Genomic DNA, 12,461 nt, shown 5'->3' on the forward strand with positions numbered 1-12,461 from the left:
GAATAATATGAGAATAATGACCACTACCTACAAGTGGGTCACAAATTTAGCCCTGAGTTTCCTGATGGTAGTAGTAAAGAGAAGCCTGGTCAAGGCTAACACGCACCCTAGAAAACAATCCTGAATACTGACTTGCACAAAAGTCATAACTGCATACATTATTCACAATAACATTAAAACAGACTGAATGTCTAACAATAAAGGGACAGTTAACCTATGATAGACACTTACCTAACAGATTACTGTGAATCTATGAAAATTGAGAACTATGGCAACACATAAATTTATGCTATAATAATGCTGAGTGAAGAATATGATTACTATTTTATGTAACCCTGGAAACCCTACAAAAACCCTGACCCCCCCAATATCCAATAAACTAAATTGAAAGGAACACACATCAAATTTCTAAACTGAATGTGTCTGAATGGTAGAATAACAGGTCATGTTTTCTTCTTTTTCTTTCCTTTTACTGCGCTTTCCAGATAAAAAAAAAATTTTTAAGGAATAATGCATGTACATGTAAGCAAATGATAAGGTAAACAAATGTGGTGTAATAAGTGTGTATGCCACATATATTTAAGAGTTCTGAGGGAAAAACACAAAGTCAGGTGCACGATAATCTTAATTACATAAACAAATGTATCTCTGTGGATGAAGACGCCTCCTGCTTCATCCCACTCATCTCGCGCAACTACATTACTAGAGAATTCTTCAAAAAAAACCCCACATAACTGAGTACGGCAGTTCCTGAGGTATGCCCTTCAGTTGCTCCCCCACATCTACAGGACAACGCGTAGACTCCTGAACATGGATACGGATCCCCACCACAGGGCCCTATTTCTCTGGCATAGCTTGCCATCCATCAACTCCAGCTCACGTGCTGCCACAGAGGCAGAGCCACTTAACATTTCTCAAATTCGAGATGTTTTATGTTACTTTTCCCTTTGTCTGGAATGTTCTTCCTTTTGTGTCCAGTTATAGTCCTACTCTTCCTTCAAAGTTCCACTCTACCACAGGGTCATCCCTGACCAGCCTCAACAGAGATGTAAGCACAGTCCTCTCTTTGCACATCTGGCACATGTTTTGTTTTTTTTTTTTTTTAAACGTTTATTTATTATCGAGAGACAAAGACAGAGCATGAGCATGGGAGGGGCAGACAGAGGAGGAGACAGAATCTGAAGCAGGCTCCAGGATCCGAGCTGAGCCCAACGTGAGGCTCAAACTCACAAACTGCTAGATCATGACCTAAGCCGAAGCTGGACACTTAACCAACTGAGCCACCCAGGCAACCCTGGCACACACTATTAAATATCCCTACAGCGAATGTGACACAGCACAGGACTGACTTCTGGCTCCATGTCCATCTTCCAGACTATCTACAACGATTTCTTTTAGGGCCCATTCCAGGTTTTGTTTTTGTATCCTGAGATCCTCAGACTGTTCTCAGCACCAAATGTTTGCTGATTAAATGGGAACAAGCATACCTGTACTGGTCTCACCCAAGCCAAGGAACAAGGAATGGCCTGAGCCGGGAGCTTTGTGTAGCAGCACCTGCAAGAGATGATCACAAACCCCAATATTCCATCATGTTTTAAAACTGCATTTTATGGAATCTCTAATCCACTCTTGATTTTAGCTGTTTACAGCACTTCAGACTATTTTACTCATGCATCTTTAAATTAATGCCTTACACTTTAAAGCATTCTAAGTAATAAAAATTTTAAACATCATAGTCCTTGAAACCCATGCAATTAAAACATAGGTAGGAACAGACCAACCTTCATGCTATATAAATGCAATTCTTAGCATCACCCCAAGAATCATTTTCTTAATAAGAGATTGTTTTTTAGAGTCTCATGGTCCATTCAGATTCAGTCATGTGAAAGAAGACCTAAGAGATTATAATCCCAACGTGAAACTAAGGGACCATATGCCAAGTTCATTTGCACTATAAAAAAAAAAAAAAAAGGGATGGAAGAAAGGAAGGCAAGAGAAAAGAGCAATCTTAACCCCATGCAGCTTTAGCATTAGGAGCATTATGATTCAAAACTTGGTAATAATTTAACCAGATTTGTTAACTCACTTGAGAAACCTTAGGGAGGACTTCTGAACAGTTCCAATATTTCCAAAGTCTGGGTAGAATACTTCAACTTCCTGTTTCCCGAGGACTTGATGGATAATGACCCGATACCACCACTTATCCTCAGAAATCCTGACACAACAGAGATGTCCCGGCTGGATAAAATACTCCGGCATGGCATATCGATCAGAAACCAGCTGATTGGAATAGCAGCGCCTGTAGAATTCCATAAAACAGGGAATTTCAAAGAGGGAGAAAATATCATTTGATGCATCAAGACCAAGAAAGTCTTGGCAAAAAGCAAGGAAAAAAAATCCTCCTTTTTCTGATTGGTTAATGCTTATTAATACCAACTAATTTTATTTTCCTCTTTCTTTTCCAAATCCCTTCTCTTCATCAATAAACTTCTTCACATGGAAAGTTATACACTCATTTTATCTCATATTCTCTGAACAAAATGCAATCCAACTTTATTCCTCAGCACTTCCTAAAATAGACATTTTAAAGACACCAATGGCCCCTTAATTCCCAAATCCAATAGCCTGTCTCGCCAGCTTTCGATATACTTCTTTCTCTGCAGCATAACCCTGATCCTATCCTCTTTCAAACTCTATCCTACTTAGTTTCCAAGACACTATTTTCTCCTACTTCTTCTCTGTCAATAATTATTCTTATATTGGCTCTCTAATTGCCTTTAAAGTTCAGGTTCTCTGGGATCTTACATTTAGGAAGTATAAAATAATAAGAGCTCAGGCTTTGAACCCAGTCACATGAGCTCAAATCGTGACTCCATCATTTACTAGCTGTGTGACTTTATCTTTCTGTGCTTCAGTTTACTTTTTGAGCATGGAGAGGACAATAAAACCTTAGCAAAAATAGATGAATGCTAAGCACAGAGTCCAAATACAGTTAAGTACCCATTAACTATTACTATTCTTTCTGTACACCATCTCATCCATTTTCATATCTTTATACCACTACAAATAAACGATGATTCTCCATCTTGACCTTTAAACTCTGAATCACTTGGGAACTTTAAAACTTTATTTCCAGCTATACAGAGAAGATCCTAGTTGTTCCCCAATTTTCATTCTCCTAATAGAATCCCAAATTTTAACTGAGTATATAGCCATTCAGACTTCCCAGACTCCTTAGCATCTAGATGTGAATACTAAGTCCTGAGCAATGAGATGTGAGAAAAAGCGTGCATGATTAGGATGGTAAATTTTATGTGTACTTTACCACAATTAAAAAAAGTAAAAGTATAGAAATTCTAGCTCATGTCTTTCAAAGAAAAGGGCACATCTCCAACCACCCAGCTTCTTCTCATTCTCCTTCCCACTGGCTGAAATGAGGATCTCATGGATGTGATGGCGAGCTACATGCTGGACCATGTAGATGGGCAACACACTGTCTGGGACAACAAGACAGAAAACACTTGTGTCCCTAACACCAGGGAGCTACCTTATCCACCTTTACTGCTTACATATGGACTACTATGGGAAGAAGAAATAAATTTTTATCTTTTTTAAGCTACTATGTCTTAGGCTAAGTTATGTCTCTGTAACAGTGGCTAAACCTAATCCTAACTATTACTGTCCACTCAACATTGTCAATTCACTACTCCATGGTCACCTTAGACGCACCAGGTACAAACTTCTAGCCCCGGCTAAAACCTACTCAATCTCTAAAGTCAACACAGGTTTCATATTCTCCTTTTCTCCCTCATCCTTCTCAACCCCATTCTTGTCACCAAGACCTGACAACTACTTCCCCAAATTTTTTCCAGTTTCTTTCAACTCTCACTCTCTTACCAAGACTAGCATACTAATGGATGCTCTCCTGTTCACTCACCCCATCTTCCACACTGCAACGAGAGTTATCTTGCTAAAATACAAACCTGTTGATGCCCCTACCTTCTTAAACCTTCAGAGGCTCCACACTGTCTACAGAATAAGTCAGAATTCCCGCCCATGGTGTTCATACTCCAGCTCTTCCCCAGTATTCCAGTTTCACATTCAGTCACTGTCACCCAACCTCATGCAGCGGTGCTTCACTTCCCTATTTCTTGCTCCCAGAACACCACGCTACTCTGTTGTCAACAGTGGCCTTGGTGCCAGCGATTGGATCCACACATACCCACTCACATCTTTTTGACTGGCAAATTCTTACTTGTTTTTTAAGCCTAGCTCAAATATCTCCTTTTGTGAAGCTTTTTTCCACCTTCAACAGGCAGAATTACTGCCTCATGCAGTACCCCACTTATCCGCTCTCTGTATCCCCAGATAATCGTGGTGTTCACAAAGGCAAAGACCATGTCTGTCTTCTCCTCATACTGCTCATGCCCAAATCCCAAGCACACAGCAGATGTGGTATTAGTAACAATAGCAGCAAACAGGTGAGCTAGACTCCATTCTAAGTGCTTGAATCTTCCCAACTCTGTGAGGCAGGTAGGAGTACTATCCCTACTTTGGAGATAAGGAGACTAGGCCCAGAGTTAAAAGTAACTTCAAGGCCATAGAGCCAGTACGTGTGCTTTAAAACATGTGCTAAATCTTACAGGCATACTGGAATGGAATATATAATATTTTTACTAAGTGTTTATTATGTGACTTACATTATACCAGGTGTTCTTGGGTGAGAGGAGTTTATAATGCAGTAAAATTAGATTAAAAGATGGAATGCTCTTGGATAAATAAATACATTATTCTTATATACGACATCAATGTAAAAATAAGACACTGTTGTTCATGAATAAATCTAAAGTGACTGCAAATGTACACATTTTACAGGGTGTTTTACTAAGAAAGGACATGATATTTCGGCAGATAAAAGAGATTAACTAGAGTAGTCGTTCTCCAAGTGCAGTTCACAAACCCCCAGGACTGTGATGCCCTTTTAACAAGTCCATAAGGTCAAGACTAATTTAATATTTTAGTGTTACTATGAAAATAGTTATTTGCCCTTTTCACTGCATTAACATTTGTAATGAAGGTGTAAAAGCAAGGTGCCTTAGCCAAATCAAGGCAGTGTCACCAAACTTTACTAGCAGTCACTTGTCACCGCCATGCACTCACATTAAATAAAAGACAAAGAAGAAGAAAAAAAAGAGGCCAATGTCACGTAAGAATGTCCTTCATAAACCAATAAAAATTAAGTATATTAAATCTCAACCACTGAGTGACCATCTTTTCAATATTCTATGTGACAAAAAAGGAAGTAATAGACACATAAAACACTTCTCAAGTTGTCTTAAGAAAAGCAATTATGCATCTGAGAACTGAACTAGCTGTTTTGTGGAACATTTTTACTTGGAAGAGGAACTAGACATTTTTTTCATGGAACATCATTTTTGCTTGAAATGACTACTATCAAACTATGTTTATTCAGACTTGAGTATCTGATGCACATTTTCTCAAAAATGAAGTGAGCCCGTCACTTCAAGAAAAACACTGACAGTATTTGTCATCAATGTTAAAATTCAAGACTTCCGAGTGAAAATTTAGATTCTGGAAATGTTGCATCCACTACGAGTTTGACAGCTTCCTAATACGTAACACTTTGAGATCAGTGGTGATATTAAAGAATGTGATTTTTTATACTATGTGATGAAATGTGTCAACATTTGGAAGACCTACATAACTCAGTGAACCAGTATTTTCCAATGCATGATGTTTTGAAATTATACATGAAGGTAAAAGATGCTTTCAGGGCTGGTTACACTGAGTGCCTTATGCTTGCTTTAATGTTCTGCTATTGCTGTCTTGAAATACTTAATAATTTTACAACTTGGAGACTTGCATTTTAATTTTGCACTGGAACCTGAAACAGCATAACCAAACCTGAATCTGTTCAAAGTACAAAGGAAGACCAATGAATTTTAACAGCAGTGTATGAAAAGTTCAAATTCCACATTGCAAACAATCTTTAAGAAACTACCACTTGTCAAATTTTGGAATGTTCACAAATTTCCTTAAATATCAAAGATTATTCACAAATTTCTGAAAAGGCTACTAAAATAACTCCTTTTCCCATGAGGACAAAGGGGAACCGTCTTGCAGTGTAGGTGGGAATGCAAACTGGTCCAGTCACTTTGGAAAACAGTATGGAGGTTCCTCAGAAAGTTAAAAATAGAACTACCTTATGATCCAGAACTTGCACTACTAGGTATTTACCCAAAGGATACAAAAATACAGATTCAAGGAAGTATATGCACTCTGACGTTTATAGCAGCATTATTAACAATAGCCAAACTATGGAGAGAGCCCAAATGTCCACTGACTGATGAGTGGATAAAGAAGATGTGGTATATATATGCATAGAATATATATATGCAATGGAATATCGTTCATCCATCAAAAAGAATGAAATCTTGCCATTTTCAATAATGTGGGTGGAGCAAAAATGTATTACACTAAACAAAATAAGACACTCACAGAAAGACAAACACCATATGATTTCACTCATATATGGAATTTAAGAAACAGATGATCACATGGGAAGGAAGAAAAACAGAGAGAAACCACAAGACTCTTCAATACAGAGAACAAACTGAGGGTTAATGGAGGGAAATGGGTGGGGGATGGGCTAGATGGGGGATGGGTATTAAGGAGGGCACTTGTGATGAGCACTGGGTATTGTACGTAAGTGATGAATCAGTGAATTCTACTCCTGAAACCAATATTACACTGTATGTTTAACTAACTAAAATTAAAATAAAAATCTGAAAAGAGGGGTGCCTGGGTGGCTCAGTCGGTTGAGCATCCAACTTTTCATTTTGGCTCGGGTCATGATCCCAGGGTTGTGAGATTAAATCCCACATCAGGCTCCATGCTGAGCTCAAGATTCTCTCTCAAGATTCTCAAGATTCTCTCTCTCCCCCTCTGCCCTTCACCCCCACTCACATGCTCTCTAAAATAAAAATAGGTTTTTTCGGCAAAAGAAAGAAAATACTCCTCTTCACAACTATGCATCTGTGTGACCAGATGTTTTCATACACTACAATCAAAACAATGAAGCTCAAGACATTAAAGATGAAAGCAGACATTAAAATCAAGCTTTCCCCTATTAAGACAGATAATAAAGAGATCAGCAAAAATGTAAAATAATGTCACTATTCTAATTTCCAGAAAGTAGTTACTGTTCATAGAAATATGTCATTTATATCCACACAAATGGACTTACTGTTTTTTTAAACAAATTTTTTTTACATGCTGCAGTTTTAATTTCTAAGATAAATATCAGTAAACAAAAGCTCTCAAGTCCTTAACTGCTAAAAGCTCTAAAACCAAAATGCTGACAAGCACTGATTTAGAATGAGATAACATGAAAAATACATTGAAAACAACAGATTCCTACCGCATTTCAATCATCATGTCTTCAAGTAACTCTGATGAATCCCTGCTATAGATTCGGATGTAGAATTGACTAGGAGAGATGATATACTCCACAAAGACCCCCACAAGGGTACTGGTATCTAATGGTGGCAGTCTGCATAATTTCTTGTCCCGTACAGCATCTGGTGGGATATCATGGTTTGCAATTGCCAGGCTGAGCTGTGACTTGTTAACTTCCACTTGCTACAAGTTAAAAAAAGAAATAAAAGAAAACTTTGGGTGAAATTTCAAACTCTATGATGACATTTCCCTAAGTATATTTCATGAGTCATCTTTATCAGAATCACCTGGGAAATTATAAAAACAAAGCTTCTTAGGCTTATTCCAGACTTACTAATTCAGAATACCTAGAAGTGGGACCCATAATTATGTATTAAAAAAATTCCCTAGAGGGGCGCCTGGGTGGTTCAGTCGGTTAAGCGGCCGACTTCGGCTCAGGTCATGATCTCGTGGTCCGTGAGTTCGAGCCCCGCGTCGGGCTCTGTGCTGACAGCTCAGAGCCTGGAGCCTGTTTCACATTCTGTGTCTCCCTCTCTCTGACCCTCCCCCGTTCATGCTCTGTCTCTCTCTGTCTCAAAAATAAATGTTAAAAAAAAAATAATTAAAAAAAAAAATTCCCTAGAGGGTACTGGGTGGCTCAGTCAGTTGAGTGTCTGACCCCAGATTTCGGCCCAGGTCATATCTCATGGTTTATGACATTGAGTCTCATGTTGAGCGTGGAGCCTGCCTGAGATTTCTCTCTCTCTCCCTCTGTCCCTCTCCCCAGCTAGTGCTATCTCGAAACTTAAAAAAACAAAATTCCCTATCATCAAAACAGTATGGTATTGGCACAAAAACAGACACTCAGATCATTAGAACAGAACAGGGAACCCAGAAATGGATCCACAAACATATGGCCAACTAATCTTTGACAAAGGAGAAAGAATATCCAATGGAATAAAGACAGTCTCTTCAGCAAGTGGTGCTGGGAAAACTGGACAGCGATATGCAGAAGAATGAACCTGGACAACTTTCTTACACCATGCACGAAAATAAACTCAAAATGGATGAAAGACCAAAATGTAAGACAGGAAGCCATCAAAATCCTTGAAGAGAAAGCAGGCAAAAACCTCTTTGATCTTGGCCACAGCAACTTGTTACTCAACACGTCTCCAGAGGCAAGGGAAACAAAAGCAAAAATGAACTACTGGGACCTCATCAAAATAAAAAGCTTCTGCACAGCAAAGGAAACAATCAGCAAAACTAAAAGGCAACCTACAGAACAGGAGAAGACACTTGCAAACAACACATCAGATAAAGGGTTAGTATCCAAAATCTATAAAGAACTTATCAAACTCAACACCCAAGAAAACAAATAATCAAGTGAAGAAATGGGCAGAAGACACGAATAGACACTTCCCCAAAGAAGACATCCAGATGGCCGACTGACACATGAAAAAATGCTCCACATCACTCATCATAAGGGAAATACAAATCAAAACCACAATGAGACCTCACACCAGTCAGAATGGCTAACATTAACAACTCAGGCAACAATAGATGTTGGAGAGGATGTGGAGAAAGGATCTCTTCTGCACTGCTGGTGCGAATACAAACTGGTGCAGCCATTCTGGAAAACAGTATGGAGGTTCTTCAAAAAAGTAAAACTAGAACTATCCTATGACCCAGCAATTGCCCTACTAGGTATTTATCCAAGGGATACAGGTATGCTGTTTCAAAGGGACACATGCACCCCAATGTTTGTAGCAGCACTATCAACAATAGCCAAAGCATGGAAAGAGCCCAAATGTCCACCGATGAATGAATGGATGAAGAAGATGTGGTATACAAACACACACACACACACACACACACACACACACACACACACACACACACGGAGTACTACTCGGCAACCAAAAAGAATTAAATCTTGCCATTTACAATATGTGGATGGAACTAGAGGTTATTATGCTAAGTGAAATTAGTCAGAGAAAGACAAATACCATATGACTTTACTCATAGGAGGACTTTAAGACACAGAACAGATGAACACAAGGGAAGGGAAGCAAAAATAATATAAAAACATGGAGGAGACAAAACATAAGAGACTCTTAAATAAAGAGAACAGAGGGTTACTGGAGGGATTATGGGAGAGGGGATGGGCAAAATGGGTAAGGGGCATTAAAGAATCTACCCCTGAAATCACTGTTGCACTATATGCTAACTAACTTGGATGTAAATTTAAAAAATTAAATTAAAAAAAAATTCCCTAGGTGATCCTTACCTACATTAATATATGAAAACTGCCTTATGAAATTAAGAGTCAAAAGTATGTTATACAACTGCCCCATTCAAAATTGAAAATATGGTACTTTAAATATTCAGGCTAAACGAAGACAGTCTTCCTACCCAACCCTACCAACAAAGGTAACTTTAAAGAATAAATTTCACACTAATCTTCCAATCAACAAGTTTCTCAGGGCACCTAGGTGGCTCAGGAGGTTGAGTGTCCAAGTCTTCATTTCGGCTCAGGTCATGATCTCACAGCTGTGGGATGGAGGCCCACATTGGGCTCAGACCTGAGCGTGGAAGCTGCTTGGGATTCTCCCTCCCTTGCTCTCTCTGATCCTCCCCCATTCACATGCTCACCTGCACTTTCTCTCAAAAACTTAAAAAAAAAAAATTATTTTTATATTTTTTAATTTTATTTTTTAAAATTTACATCCAAATTAGTTAGCATATAGTGCAACAATGATTTCAGGAGTAGATTCCTTAGTGCCCCTTACCAATTAACCCATCCCCCCCTCCCACAACCCCTCACATAACCCTCAGTTTGTTCTCCATATTTGAGTCTCTTCTGTTTTGTCTCCCTCCCTGTTTTTATATTGTTTCCCTTCCCTTATGTTCATCTGTTTTGTCTCTTAAAGTCCTCATATGAGTGAAGTCATAAGATTTTTGTCTTTCTCTAATTTCACTTGGCATAACATCCTCCAGTTCCATCCACGTAGTTGCAAATGGCAAGATCTCACTGTTTTTGATTGCAGAGTAATACTCCATTGTGTGTGTGTGTGTGTGTGTGTGTGTGTGTGTGTGTGTGTGTATATATATATATATATACACACACACACACACCATGTCTTCTTTATCCGTTCATCCATCAATGGACACTTGGGCTCTTTCCATGCTTTGGCTATTGTTGATAGTGCTGCTGTAAACATTGGGGTGCATGTGTCCCTTCGAAACAGCATATCTGTATCCCTTGGATAAATACCTAGTAGGGCAATTGCTGGGTCATAGGGTAGTTCTATTTTTAGTTTTTTGAGGACCCTTCATACTGCTTTCCAAGGTGGCTGCACCAGCTTGCATTCCCCCCCCAAAAATTGTTTTAAATAGGGTTTCTCAAACATTTTCATTCTAAAATCTATTATTTTCCTTTAGACTTTTCTCTCACCCTCTAGAAAATATGTAGCAGTCTCTTGAAACAAAATGTTTTCCTTCCATGAAAGAAGCCAGTTACAGACGATAGAAGAAAAGAAGTGTAAGCAATTAATTCCTTAATAACAACAAAATAAATAACAGAAGATGAGAACACAAAAAAGGAAAATTGTGTGTGGAAACGTAATGAAAAAGAAAAAATAAATACACCCTATAATTGAGCACACGAGCAGGGGCAATTTGCAGCAATTATTGAGACATATAGCTAAAACAAAGCTCCTCAAATCTTCCCTCTGAAGCCCTTAAGGGTTTTCCAGCCCACATTTTCAAAAACATGGACAGACCATTGGCTTTATCATCCTGAGAAAACTGGCAAATCTTCAAACCCATCTGAAAACTTTAAAATGAGAGTTGAAAGTTAGTTATACAAAAGATTGAAAACAAGAATAAATGCTGTATAAGGTGATTTCAGACCAAAACTCTGCTCTCTTCTAAAAAATCATGCATCTAGAAACAAGATTTTCCTGAATAGAATTTTGATGTAAGGAAATACTCATTTAGGGGCACCTGTGTGGCTCAGTCACTTAAGTGTCTAACTTCAGCTCAGGTCATGATCTCATGGTTAGTGAGTTCAAGCCCCACATTAGGCTCTTTGCTGTCAGCACAGAGCCCACTTCAGATCCTCGGTCCTCTCTTTCTGCCCCTCCCCCACTTTCTCTCTTTCTCAAAAATAAATAAAACATTAAAAAAAGAAATATTCATTTAGTTACTTTCCATAATGCTGATCTCCAGTGTACAAAGTCTTTACACCTACTCACCAGCTGTAAAGGCTTTACCACCAGATTAGGCTTTTTGCAAATCTTCTTTTCTGGCTCTTTAGGGTTTTTAGGAAGACAATCCCAGGCAGTCTCCTTGATAGCAGCAGTAGACAGTGAATTTCTAGGGGGACTGGAGACACAAGCTTTGACTTCTATTTTCTTATCTGTTTGAACTAAACATGAATTTTTGACTGATGAAATGGGTTCATCTGAAAAAATCAACAGAGTAGTCTGTGGATAGCCATTATAGTAATTTGTCTAACTGTTACAAAGCACATTCTATGGCCCAGGCACTGGGCAAATAACGACAAATGAGAGATACGAACCTAACTTTATAGACCTTTCAGTATGGAGAAACGAAAGGAAGTTCTAGATGGGAACAAATCTTAAATTACTTACAGTGGCAGGGAAAGGGCAAGTTTCTTGAACTTTGGTTAAAGGTTTTATTTTTCAATATCCTGATTTCAATTTACTTCCTGCTCAACTTTTGCAGTGAATATGCATAGTTACTTAATGTATTAATGTGACTACTGAATATCCCATAATATAATGCCTTAATTTTTAGGGGATTACCAAATCAATCACATATTGTGTTCAAATTTACATGTGTATGATGATTTTAAGAGACTGACACCTTAAAACAGACCCAGATAGACCTAAAACCATAGTGGCTCCTACAGAAAAACTAGTAAGTGCACAAAGATGGAGGTACAAGAATGTTTATCACTGTATCTTTTATAATGACAA

General features: G+C 38.4%; 1 protein-coding gene across 4 annotated transcripts in view; it reads right to left on the bottom strand.

Annotated features, from left to right (window-relative positions):
- The window catches only part of TDRD5 (tudor domain containing 5), a 99,569-nt gene that overhangs the window by 30,563 nt on the left and 56,545 nt on the right, over nucleotides 1-12,461 (bottom strand). For all 4 annotated transcript variants that reach the window (XM_053909211.1, XM_019426497.2, XM_053909209.1 and 1 more), the window contains exons 8-11: nucleotides 11,715-11,923; nucleotides 7,442-7,662; nucleotides 2,087-2,299; nucleotides 1,488-1,554 (exon numbers count right to left, since the gene is read on the bottom strand). In XM_053909211.1, coding sequence (XP_053765186.1) covers nucleotides 1,488-1,554; nucleotides 2,087-2,299; nucleotides 7,442-7,662; nucleotides 11,715-11,923 — 710 coding nt within the window. The remainder of the gene's footprint in view (nucleotides 1-1,487; nucleotides 1,555-2,086; nucleotides 2,300-7,441; nucleotides 7,663-11,714; nucleotides 11,924-12,461) is intronic.

Source organism: Panthera pardus, unplaced genomic scaffold (genome assembly GCF_024362965.1).
Source record: "Panthera pardus isolate Hobbes unplaced genomic scaffold, ASM2436296v1 HiC_scaffold_21, whole genome shotgun sequence".
Taxonomy (NCBI): Eukaryota; Metazoa; Chordata; class Mammalia; order Carnivora; family Felidae; genus Panthera; species Panthera pardus.